The sequence below is a fragment of the Tasmannia lanceolata genome, unplaced genomic scaffold (assembly GCF_043159265.1).
Source record: "Tasmannia lanceolata isolate RefF3 unplaced genomic scaffold, GAP_Taslan_0.1 ptg000012l, whole genome shotgun sequence".
NCBI lineage: Eukaryota > Viridiplantae > Streptophyta > Magnoliopsida > Canellales > Winteraceae > Tasmannia > Tasmannia lanceolata.
In genome coordinates this window covers 32,392,608-32,405,483 of record NW_027518689.1, presented here as the reverse complement: position 1 = coordinate 32,405,483, position 12,876 = coordinate 32,392,608, and the positions used below count along the sequence as shown (strand labels likewise).

The 12,876-nt window shown below is 39.8% G+C and overlaps 1 protein-coding gene across 1 annotated transcript; it reads right to left on the bottom strand.

The window, feature by feature from the left end:
- Nucleotides 1–5,289: 5,289 nt before the first annotated feature.
- On the bottom strand, nucleotides 5,290–10,887 carry LOC143887875 (putative aquaporin NIP5-1). Its single transcript, XM_077392109.1, has 4 exons — nucleotides 9,861–10,887; nucleotides 7,829–8,248; nucleotides 7,394–7,455; nucleotides 5,290–5,743 (listed from the first exon to the last, which is right to left on the bottom strand). The coding sequence occupies exons 1-4, from the start codon at nucleotides 10,074–10,076 to the stop codon at nucleotides 5,545–5,547; spliced, it is 897 nt and encodes a 298-aa protein (XP_077248224.1). The 5' UTR covers nucleotides 10,077–10,887; the 3' UTR covers nucleotides 5,290–5,544.
- Nucleotides 10,888–12,876: the final 1,989 nt, after the last annotated feature.

The following is a 12,876-nucleotide window of genomic DNA, read 5'->3' as shown; positions in this document are numbered from 1 at the left end:
TTAGGGATTTGCTAGCGTCCATCACATAAGGCATTTCGCGGATGGGCTGTTGCATGTGAGAGCAGCTACCTCGTGGATGAAGACAAACGCTGCTGAAAAATGAGTCTCTGTGGCTGCTCTCACGTGCAACAGCCCATCCGCAAAAATGCCTTCTGCGATGGACAATAGCAAATCTGAATTGATTATTAGACTTGAATTTTTGTTTAAGTTGGAGTAGAATAATTAGCTTTGGACTCAAATCGGTTCTCAAAATTCAAAACAAATGGGGCTTAGTTCAATCATAATCAGCTTCATATGTATGACATGTTTGGCAACCATGTATTTATTTTCCATGATGAAGATTTGGGAGATGAGCTGGCTTCGATGTTTCTTTCTATGTGTAGGCCATGTTTGGCAACCATGTATTTATTTTCCATGGAATATTAGCTTCCCCAATGGTGAGGAAGGGTGAGATGGGGGAGAAAGATTGAGTGAATTGAGGGTAAATAAATTAAGGATAAAAAGCAGAGAAAAAAAATCCACGCAAGTTACTATTTATTCTCATATCTCTCTTCCATCCTTCCCATCCCTCTCTCACTACTTGATAAATTAACATCCCATGGAAAAAAAATTCAAGGTGCCCAAATTGATGTCATGGGATGACAATCTGGCTCAATGGTTTTAGCTAACGGAATTGCTAAATCCGAGGCATTGAGATCAGGGGCAGAGGCACATATAGCATGGGGTGGCCATGGTCCCGGTCCTCCAGGTGTAAATTAGTTCCTCACCCCCCTCCCCCTCCCCCTCCCTTCCACACACACACACACACACAAAAATGTAAATTCCTGGCTCCGCCCCTGATTGAGCTCATTTTAAAGATGAAGGGTGAGGAAATTATGTTCTTGCCATTGAGGAGACTCAATCCCTCAAGTTGGGATAAGTTTTGTCATGGCTGCCTGTGGGTGTGTTTTGTTGTTTCCTTTGTTTCACTTTTTATCTTTGGGAGTTTCTGTGTTGTCTTTTTAGATTCTTTGTCTCTCTGTCTTTGTTCGCCTCTGCCTGTAGAGGGTCTAATTTTCATGCCTATCTTCTATCTTCCTTTCTTTAATAAATCCGGTAGGGGTCTTGCCGAACCCAAGCTTACCCATAAAAAAAAAAAGGAGGCTTCTTCTAGCTGGATTAACGAGTCAAAGTCTCACATGTAACGCAAAAATATGTACTCTCACCAAAAAAAAGGAAAAAAGAAGGAAGGATAAAATCAAATTAAAAAACTAGAGAAACAAGAGAAAAAGGAAATGTTTTAAGTTCTGCACAAATGTGCATGAACATATATGTCCACCCCAAAATTCAAAAGAAAAAAAGAAAAAAAGGAAAAAATAAATGTGTAGGAACACATGTATTTCAGCTTATATGGTGGTAAAGAAGGTAGGTGTGCCCACACAAATCACCATCAAAACTTTCAATCAACATCAAGACAGACTAGGATCATTCACCTGACCGGCTTAGGGTTTTTTTCTTGGTGGCTGTCCTCTCAATCAGCAATGCCTATGTTCTCAGTCACCAAAGCCTTACTCAGTTACTCTTTTGGCTTGCTGGTAGGCACTTGCATCTTTACATGCATATTGGAAGCACCAACAATTTACATTCATTCTAGCTAGAGGCACCAAGACATTTATATTTTTTCCATGAAACGCCTATAATATACATCTACCCCATGGGCACCTGTACATTCACACCCCACCTTCGAAGCACCCGCAATTCACTTTCGCCCGGGTAGATGGGGGTTCACGGTGGCGGAGCCAGGATTTATACATAAGAGGGGCAGGTTATACATAAGGGGGGCAGGCTTCAAATTTTAAAGGTGGCTGGGCCCAATTGAGTTGGGCCTATTAAGGAGTTTGGCCCAACTCAACAGGGGCAGCTCCCCCTCTTATGCTTCATGTAGCTCCACCCCTGGGTGCACCCCTATGGGTAGGCGCCTGCACCCTTATATTCACCCAAGGGCACCCGCACATTTACTTTCGTCTCGCATCACATCATGTTGCAAATATATTTTACTTTCTTGCATCTCTTCTCTCCTATTGTCTAACCCCTTCATTAGCCGTGAAAAAGAAGGGTTTCGTCCATTAACTTTATCGTTCTGTTACTCACTATTCTTTGACAATTAAGAAGGACAACTATAGACACCCCTCCACCATTTCTTTTCTTTTTTTATGGGCAAACTGGGGTTAGGCAGACCCCTACCAGAATGAATTAAGAACCAAAAAGATGAAAATTACAACCGATGGTACATTGTGCCAGAGGCATCATTACAAAGAATCACAGATAGATGCTCTCCTTTTAAGGGACAACTCCACTTAGACAAATAATCAGCTGCCCCATTTCCTTCTCTCCATATGTGGGTCATCTTCCAGTTTTCACACGTAGCTAGAAGTCTTCTGATTTTCTTCACCACCCCAGCTCTTTGCCACAGACACCCCTCCACCATTTCGTCTAGCAAGATGACCTTTTTTTTTTTAGAATAATAGCACGCATACGGATACAGGCATTGAATAAAGAAGCCCCACCGTGTTCCCACCACCAGCCACAATATAGTTTCACCAAGAATGATTGAAAAAATGGTTAGTGAGGAGCTTGGGACATGAGAAATGTAGCACCTACAGGGCCCATGAGGCACATAATTAAGCTCTCTAGAAAAGAGGAGGGAGATCATCTTTTGGGGGTTCCACGCAAAAGCAAAGATCCCACATCGGAAAAGTGAGAATGGACGTGAATGAGCTTATCAGGACTTGGCACCTTCCCCGTAATGAGGGAGAGTTCTAGCCACATCCCAAAACTGTCCCCCTTGAGGAAAGAAAAAATCCTTAAAAGCAAAGATCCCATATCAGAAAAGTGAATGGGTGTGGCTGGGCTTATAAGGCTTGGGCACTCTCCCGTAGCCTTAATGACTAGCTTTTAAGGGCGAGTTCTGCCTGGGTCCCAACATCATCAAGGGGACACAATAGGGTCCACATAAGAATTAGGTACCAATCAAGGCAATCTATCTGTAGGGACCCAGGTAGAACTCACCCTTAAAAGCTAGCTGTTAAAGGGAGGGTGCCCAAGTCCTTGTAAGCCCATCCACATCTACCCACTTTTTCGATGTGGGATCTTTTGCTTTTGAGTGGAACCCTCAACAATCTTCCCCTCCACTCGGAGGCAACGTGGACAATCTCGCCCCTCCATGTAGGAGCAACGTGGGAACTACGAGATCTTTCCCGAGGGATTTTTCGGTCCTCCGAGGCATATCAGAGTTACCGAGATCTTCCCCGAAGGACTTTTCCATCCTCGGAGACACACCATGGTTACCACGCCCCAGCTCTGATACTACTTGTAGGGACCCGGGTAGAACTTACCCTTAAAAGCTAGCCTTAAGAGGAGGGTGCCCCGTTTCTTATAAGCCCATCCACATCTATCCATTTTTCCGATGTGGGATCTTTTGCTTTTGTGTGGAACCCCAGCACTATGAACTGTTTGTTAAAGTATGAATGATAAATGACGCCTTTCTCCAACAGCTTAAGCTTTTGGAGTGATTGGTTCTTTCACATGGTATCAGAGCAAATGCATGGGTTCAAAACTCCTTGATAGCAAAATCCACATGCAATGGCCAAACCCAAAAGAGGGGCCACATGTGCCACGTGTAGGCCAATCCTAAAAAGAGGAGCCACACGTGAAGGGGAGGGTTAAAGTATAAAAGATTAAATAACACCTTCTCCAACAGTTAGAGAAGTTGGTAAGTTAACATGGTATCAGAGACAAAGGTCTCGAGTTCGAACCTCCCGGATAAACCCACGATGTGACCCTTAACTATCTATAGCATCAAAAAGTACAATTTGAGTGGTCACTAGACCTCAAGGAACATAGGGAAGCATCAAATCTCAGCGAGTGGCCTTCCACGACAAATATGATGAAGAAAAAATCTCTGAATTCCCTATATAGACTCACTATTTTTTCACGTTCCTCGGAGGATAGGGTCACTCCAACCAAAATTTAATTAGACATAGCCTCTGTGCTCATGTTTACAATTATCATTCCATCCATATTACATTGGGCAAAGCATTCCTCAGATTGATCGATCATTTTCTTCATCAAAAGTGGGCTCTTGATTTAGGATATTCATTATAAGAAACATGTTCAAGTGAGTAGGACTACTCGGACAATCCTTTTATATGGTGCGCTAATGCCCAGTTTTAGCAGTACGAGATATGTTTGTTACTAGGATCATCACAGGGTTGTAAGTGTGTGCATGTTTGTTCTAAGGTGAACTTGGGGCGTTTTCCAAAAGCTTGAAGCTTGAAAGCGAATCTGATCAGACTGGATTGGACGACGAAATCACAATGAACATTGCAATAAAGATAGGAAAACATGGCCAGTACAACTAATAATCTGTAGAAGGAACAAAAAAAAGTTCAATTTTCAATATAACTATTATTCTAGGGAAATGATAACCCCCCGGGGTGCAAAACTGATAAAATCCCCCCCTTTAACGGTTTATGTGGGAATGGTAGCTTGAGGATAAATTCACCCCCTTTAACGTTTTTCTTTGCCTTCAAAACTTAATGAATTTTTTTTTGTTGATCAGTAAGCTGAGGTTAGGCGTACCCCTACCAATATATTAAATAAAGAAAGATGATATAATAAAAGGAACAAGACCGCTCCCCAATCCTTTGAACAACGACTGAGGAAGGGAGCCGAACAACCAAGGACATTCTACCCTTGATATCAAAACTTAAAACAAGCAAGAGAAGAGATAATGAGTAACGTTAAAGGGGGGAATTTTATCCGCCAGAGGGGGGGGGGAATATCATTCCCCTTATTTTAACATAAAATATTGACAGGCTTCTAAAGCAAATTTTCATACTATCTTAATAATAATATTAACCAGGATCATGTTAAAAAAAAGAGAAGACTTTAGTTTAAGATTAAGTAATGCAGGGGTGGAACTATCAAAAGTAGGGAGCACAAATAGAAACAGCTAAAAAAGAGGGATGATAGAATGAAGGGTGCCCTTGCAAAAATCAGCTTCAAGGGCATCCCTATTGTGTGATTTCTGCGAAGTCAACACGGTTTTCACTTTTTAGGCGCAACACTGTGCAGAAATCACCCAATAGGGGCGCCTTTGAAGCTGATTTTTGTAAGGGTGCCCTTCATTCCATCATTCCTTGCTAAAAAAAACATGAAATCAAATTGCACCAACAATCCAAGAATCCCTCTAATACGCTAAAAAAACATGTATTAACAAGAAAGAGATACAGCTAGGAAAGGCTCCACTACACAAACAAATCCAATATCCAAATCCCATTATTCTCAATCCCCCACAGCCACACAAAACGACGCAATGTTTTTCCAGCGTCGCGACGCACACAGAACCTTCGGTGTATATTATATTATTATACAGAGAAAATATTCCAAACTAATAATTGATCTTACGCGTTTCCGAGTCCTATTATTAAAACAGTAGGAAAAAAAAAAAAGGGGCAAAGTAGTGGGACAGACGTTGGGTGGGGTGGGGCCCACGCGACGTGGCTAGCGACGGAAGCTTCTGACATGGCGTGGTGTGGGCTCCACTTCGTCTTCATGGAGCTTCACCGTTGTGTAGATACCCGCACCGAAAAGCGCACCCGTGATGGGGGCCACCAAGTAAATCCAGATTTTCTTATAATTACCAGCTGCAATTGCGGGCCCCAGCGTCCGTACTGGATTCATCGAACCCCCACTCCCCGGCCTGATCATCAAAATCAGTTTCATCAAATAAAAAGGGGAGAAGATATCATTTCAATACTATTTGCATGGCGGGTCAGATTTTTAACTTTCAGAACCAATTGACGAGAATACCCTTTACTAATTCTCCCTATTTGATTAGTGAAATGATTTCAGCGCTCTCATGTTTGATAAACCAGAATACTGTTACTAATTCTCCCTATCCGGCAAAATATTTTGTCGTGTAGTATTTAAAAGGTGGTCACTAGAATATTACACAGTTCTCAAAATGCTCTTTCAAGCTCTTTAAATACTACACGACAAGATGCCCCGTGCATCTTTATCAAAATATTGAGGTGCTGAAATCATTTCCATTTAATTATGGGCCATAGGTATTGAGATTATCTTCTCGTATCTTGTCAAATCTCTTTCCATAAATCTTGTGATACTAGTGTCTCTGTTTATTCTCTTGAGTGTTCTATATAAACACTCATTAGGTTTGATTGTAAGATAAGCAAAGATTAGTGAAAATCCTCAATATTTTACAGTCGGTGAAATTATATATATGAACTACTATTTTTTATAACGGCACTCTACACTTTGTTAAGCATTTTTCTACTCAGTCTATAGTGGTTTGGTAGAGAAGCATAAAGTGAAGGGAGGTGTCGCATTATCAACTATAGGAATGCAAACATCATTTCCCATTCAGTCCCATCAAGAGAATGAAAGGGTCATTGACTTGGGCCCCATGATTGACAAAGAGAAATAGAGTAGGTGCAATTATCAAGGTTAAAATCGTCATTTTGCGCATGCCATGGTCTTTGCTTTGCTTTTCCACCTGGTACAAGAGTTGAAAAATGGCAAAAGCGAAAGCTACAATCTTTTTTTAACAGAAAAAAACAATAAAATAGACGTCAGAGGATCCATAATTGCAAAGAAAAATACTTTAAAATGCAATATTTATATGACAATCGGGTTCTAAAGTCCGAATTTTTATATGATGATTCATAATTTCAGACTCGTGCACCATGCGCACGTTAGAAAACTACCGTATTATATAACTAAGAAGAAGAAATTATTATTAATGAATGTTGCCCCCAATTGATCATGTTAAGTGGATCCCACTTGCTTTTGTTTTGACTAGGGGTGTAAACGAGACCAGCCGGCTCGTTAAGCTCACAAGTGAGGCGAGGCTCGGGCTCGGGCTCGAACCAAGCTCGAGCTCGGCTCGGCTCGGTCAGGCTCGCGAGCCTTACCGAGCTCGGGTTATATTATGTTCACACCCCTCATCTTCCCTGGACAGCCCTACTAGTGTAATTTGACTACTTTTTTTACAATGTGGGGGGTGGTCCTAGTAACAAATGAGGTTCCAAAAATGAAGTGACATATTTTGCCTCCCCCCCCTTCACTCCATGGACAACCCTTTTAATGTATATATTAATATATAATATATATATATTAAATTCTTAACGAGCCGAGCCGAGCCTGGCCTAACTCGGGCTCGGCTCGGCTCGTTAAGGATTCGAGCCGAGCTCGAGCCAAAATTGACACCCTTAGTTTTGACCTTTAAAAGGGGATGATAGTAAGTGGGGCCCATTTTCCATAAGTTCCTACGGTGATAAGATTCCCCACAATGAAATCTCACTGTAGGTGAAGAAAGGGAAATAGTACTCACCCGGCAACGAGAATGTTCAGCATAACTGTAGCCCCAACTGCTATTCCCGCCAATTCTCCCACCTGAAAATCAGTTTTGCAATGTTTATTATGCCCCTTGGAATATTTTTCCATAGAATTATTTTTCTAGGTCCAAGCAGGCCCCCCGTTAGGATTGCAAGCAAGAACATTTCTGATGGAATTTTCTTTTCTTTTCAAAATTTAGAGGGGAACGACATGATTGTGGTTAATTTAGAGAGATATTATCATACATTAAAGGTCCCTCTAAGTAAAAATTGAATAGGGTTGGTTCAATTTATCTTTTCTAGTGTACAAAAATAGGCTGGAACTTTTAAAAACATTTTTCCTTTCCAAGCTTTCTTGGAATCCAAGATTTCATAAAATTTTCCCAAGATTCAAACGACCGAGAGGAGATAAGAAGAAGCAAATTCTATACCGCCCGGGTGTCAGTTGCCACGGCAGTGACAACAAACATGAGATTGAAGGAGATGAGGAACTCGAGCATGAATGCTTGGGCGGTGGCGACGTGAGGAACGGTGACCCCACCGGACATGTACGGGTGGAAAATGGCCTTGAGTGCGAATGAAGCGCATATGGAGGCGGAGACCTGGGCCACTATGTAGGCTGGGACATGGATCCATGGGAAGTGTCGAAACGATGCGAATGCGATCGTGAGCGAAGGGTTGAGGTGGGCCCCTGAAATATGGCCCGTCGAAAGGATCACGATCATTACCGCTAGGCCCGCCGAGGCCGCATTGCCGATCAGAGTCTCCACACCATTGTACTTCTGGTTTACGATCGGTGCCGCAGTGGCCGCGAAGATAAGGATGAAGGTCCCCACGAACTCAGCCCCCAGCTGCACATAGACAATTGGAAGGTGTTTAGGTCATTCAAAAATAAGAAAATAAATTCCAGGATTGAGTTAGCAGGGTTGCAATTTTCTTAATGAAAACAAAATTTTCAGTGTAAAATTTTTAACCTTGCAGCCCACAAATTTGCTCACTCTAATGGGTCAGTAAAATACAAGCTATGAAATGGGACATACATATAGAGACAATCCCTACCGTCCAATACCTATCAACTCTTACTGTCCATCCGATCGTCACCTCACGGGGGGGCTATGGAAAAAAGACAAGAACTAGCTGAATTATTGTGACCATCGTATCAATTCCTTTTCTTGGACCTTTGCCCATAAAGCATGTTTCAATTGGACGGTAGCAAGCTTTCGATCTAAGATATTTTTAAGAATATGGAACTTTCAAAAAGTGCCCCCTCACAGGGCTTTGGTGTACAATTTAGACTCAAAATTTGATCAATACACCAATTAGTCATATTATCTATAATGAAAATTCTATCATGGCTCAATAATTCTTCTCCCTAGTACCGATATTGCCATATCGGAACTCCTCCAATACCGAAATTTATCGGCTGATACATGTGGTCAATAACTCAACGGTCATGAGCGATGTACACTTGTCGACGTGAGGAGCAGCGATGGTGACGGAAGTTGCCACAAACGTTGATTTCCAAATAACGTCTCGCAGAAAAGATTTGAAAATCGGAATTTTTTGCACAGTTGTAACTGATATGGAAATTCTAAGGATCTTATCTAGTTCAAAATATCAACTAAATCCAAATCTAAATCTTGCTGGTATCCAAACATGGCCTAACTAATATCTATACCAACTAATTTTCTCTCGTTAATGAGAACTTATATGATGCGGGACCGTTCTCTTTGTTAATTACACCTCTTTTTTTTCTTATGAAGAGGGCATTTCGGTCACTGCAGTTGATAGAATATGAGCCTCTCTTATCCTTCATCAAAGGTCAAGGGATCTACGAAGGCTTGAAGTAGCCTACGTACTACACAACATAAGAAACAAAACTCATGATAAGACTCATCAATGAATAATATTAATATTGTTAATTAACAAAAATATCATCTCTTTGAATAAATCAATAAATAATAGTAGGGATTTGCCAGCGTCCATCGCAGCATTTCAACATAAAAACTAAAAGAAGTTAACAAGAATACAAGATATATTTTATTTAACTAATAAGAAAGATTACCAAACCCTTGCTTTAGCATCTTACACCCTGCGTTATGAAATTTTATATGGTGAAAAATAAAGTGGCCCACACATTGTATGGGTGATCCAAACCGCTCATCTATAGCGGAACTGCATATTATGGAAACCTCTATAGATCGGAGGGCTAATATCATCCTATGGAAATGATTTTTTGGGAACAACCTATTTCCGTCGTGCTCCATCCCATGGACGGTTTGGATCATCCTATGGTGAAAATACGGGACTATAGTCTATAAGGGCTTACACCATTTAAAAGCTCATAAATATTACCCCTCATTAATCTACATTTACCAGATTCAGTCAATTAAATGGAGTTTTATCGCTTCGAGATAGTTATGTCGGGGAAAGTAATTAGAGATAGAGAGAGAGAGAGAGTACCTTTCTAGTGAGAGAAACGTTGGGCTTGGGAAAATCGGCGAAACACGGAGTAGAGGGGATCAACGAGTTAACGGCAAAGCAGTTGTTACAGCGAGGCATAGACTTCCGATCGTAAGAGAGCGAGTCAACTCGGAGAGCTGAAAAAAGCGGAGCTCCCGGCGTGCCGGGAGTCGCCGGAGCTGATACATTCGGCGTACCGTTCTCGGATTCCGCCATCTTTACTATAAATGAACTGTTTTTTTTTTCTAAATAGAAGATTGAATTACTAGTGATAAAAGAGTAGCTAAAACATTTTTTTTTTTTATGGGGGTGTTTTAATTTTCTTTGTTTTTTTTTTTTTTTGGGTTTTTTGTTGAGGTACTATAGGGAGGAAAATATTACATGATTTGAAGGGTTTTTATAAAGATTTTGTTACGGAATAGTTGGAATTTTGGCTAGTATTGACGACTCTAGATGTTTATATCTAAAAATACATGAAAAAAGAGCTACTGAAGTACTTTTTTTTTGGGTTTTTTTTTCTGATGGGGAAAGAGATTAGACCAAAGTTACATGATTTGAAAGATTTTATAAATGATTTTCTAAGGAATAGGAAAGAGAAATGAAGCCAGATTAATCACTACAAATGCGAAAAAGGGGCAAAAAAGAGATTTTTTTTTTGTTTGTTTTGGGTGTTGGATTTTGGAAGAAGACTGAAATTACATACTTGCAAGGCTTTTTTTAGGGACCCATCAAGGAAGAAGAGAGCTCGACTTGCCCAGTTTCACAAAACCAGACTCTCTATATGGAATTTTCACAAACACAAATAGCAAAACCAAATGGGTTGCAAAGGGGGCTGGATTTTGAAATTGGAAACCTCTGTTTCTATTCAATGAGAGGACAGAGATGATAGTAAAACTAACACTAAAAACAGGGTTCTTTTGAATGGGAAATGGGCATTTGGGTCGATCGGAAAATTCGTAACTGAATCGGAAAACCACTTGAAAACAGAGACAAATTTGGTGAACGAAGAGAGTGAGATTCCAAGGGGATTGAGGCAGTATATATGTACACGAAAAGAGGTCAATGCCTTTATCACTGCTAATTAGCAATACCTGATAACAAAAAAATTAGTAAATTACTAAAACACCCTTCATTAAACATCCTCTTTCTTGGTAAATAATATTAATCCCACTTGATTTACTATTAATGTAATGAGTAAATTACTAAAATACCTTTTGGGATATTCACTTGTTTTTTCTTTGTAAATAATATTAACACCTGGCTTTGTTTCTTAACCTTGAGGTCTTAGGTTCGATCCCAGCTTACTTATCAAAAATTACCTTGGTTATTAAATTACGAAAATGCACTTATATGGTTATTAGGTCAAATACCCTATTAAAGATCACTTTTAATGATAAATCTTGGGTCCCACATGGTACATGTGGGAAGTCAAGGGCCTAGGATCATTCTATATTGAGAGGTGGCACTACCATATTTTGATAATGGCACTTCTCTCTTCATTTTACATCTTTTTTTCCGCCCTGTCAAAGGCTATTACTACTATCAGGAAGCTTTGTAGCCAATTAGGAAAGCTAGGAGAGTTTAAAGCTAAATGATTAGTGTTATTATCAAAATATCACAGTGCGGATATCAGTACTCTAGGAAATAGTCAATGGCATGTTTGGTATAAGAAAATATAAATAAATATTACAGATAATATTTTTAGGGAATTGCTAGCGCCGATCGCAGAAGGCATTTCGCGGATGGTCTGTCGCACGTCAGATGAGCCTAAGACAGTAGCTTGTGTCTCCATTCACAACATGGCTGGTCTGATGTGCCACAGACCATCCCCGAAAAGCCTTTTGTGATGGACCCTAGCACATCCCATATTTTTTTTATTTTTTTTATTTAGGTAATTTATATTTTGAACCTGAAGTCAAATCCCCACATTTCCATTGGCCGCAAGGGCCCACCCAGCCTACGTCAATTTTAAAAAAACTAATACATCGAGACGTACTTGTGTTTGACCATAGTGAGCAAAGGAAAATTATATATTCGTCCCTTTTTTAAATTGGGTCATCCACCTCTAGTGTAAAAGAGTAATCATAATTAAGGATTAAAATTTCGATTTCGGTAATGGTTTCGGACTTCCGGAAAACCGAAATTTCGACCGAAATTTTGTAACACTTATTATTATTATTATTAAATAATGTCATTAAATCTAAATTTCAGACCGAAATTTGGTAAATGGCGAAAAATTGAATTTCGGAAAATTTCGGTTTCGGTCCCCATCGAAATTTAAAACCATGATCATAATTACTCTGGAAGGGGCTGCCCCACCGAAATCCAGACAGGTTTAAAACGTTTCTTTCTCAATAAAAAAACAGAGAGAACGGCAAAAAAAATGGTTCAAAACATATCATCATATTAATAAAATGCGACGCGCAAAACTTGTTTATAATTTTCTATACATCTAAAATTCTAAGATAACTATTCATACAGATCATTAAATTCTAAATTCTAAAATAATAACCCACGATTCGCCCATTTCTCTCTATATTTTAATAATTAAATTATGTAGAAAAAATAAAAAATATATTAATGTGCTATCAAGTGTTCACATAGACAAATGAGGTCTCAATGCCAGCTTCTTATTACTACTTAAGAGAAAAAAGAATTATTTTTTTGTAGTTCCTATTACGCGCTTGGAGATTATTTAATATAATTGAGATAGATTATTTATAACCAGAGGGAGTGAGAGGGTTTAGAGAGATTATAGGGAGTGAGAGGGTTTAGAGAGATTATGGAGGAACACTTTAGGATTGATCTGGGTTTAGATTAATTAGAAAAAAATCAATGTAATCTTTTGTTCGTGTGTTACGAACCCAGATCGGATCGCAGCAGATTTGATTTTGAACCATTCCGAGGGAAGGGTCGTCCTCCTTTCTGAGCAAAACACTTCTTGAAATAATTTTTCTTCACTAATGTGAAAAATGCCACGTGGATATCTTATGAACAGTTCCTTGACTGTAGGCAA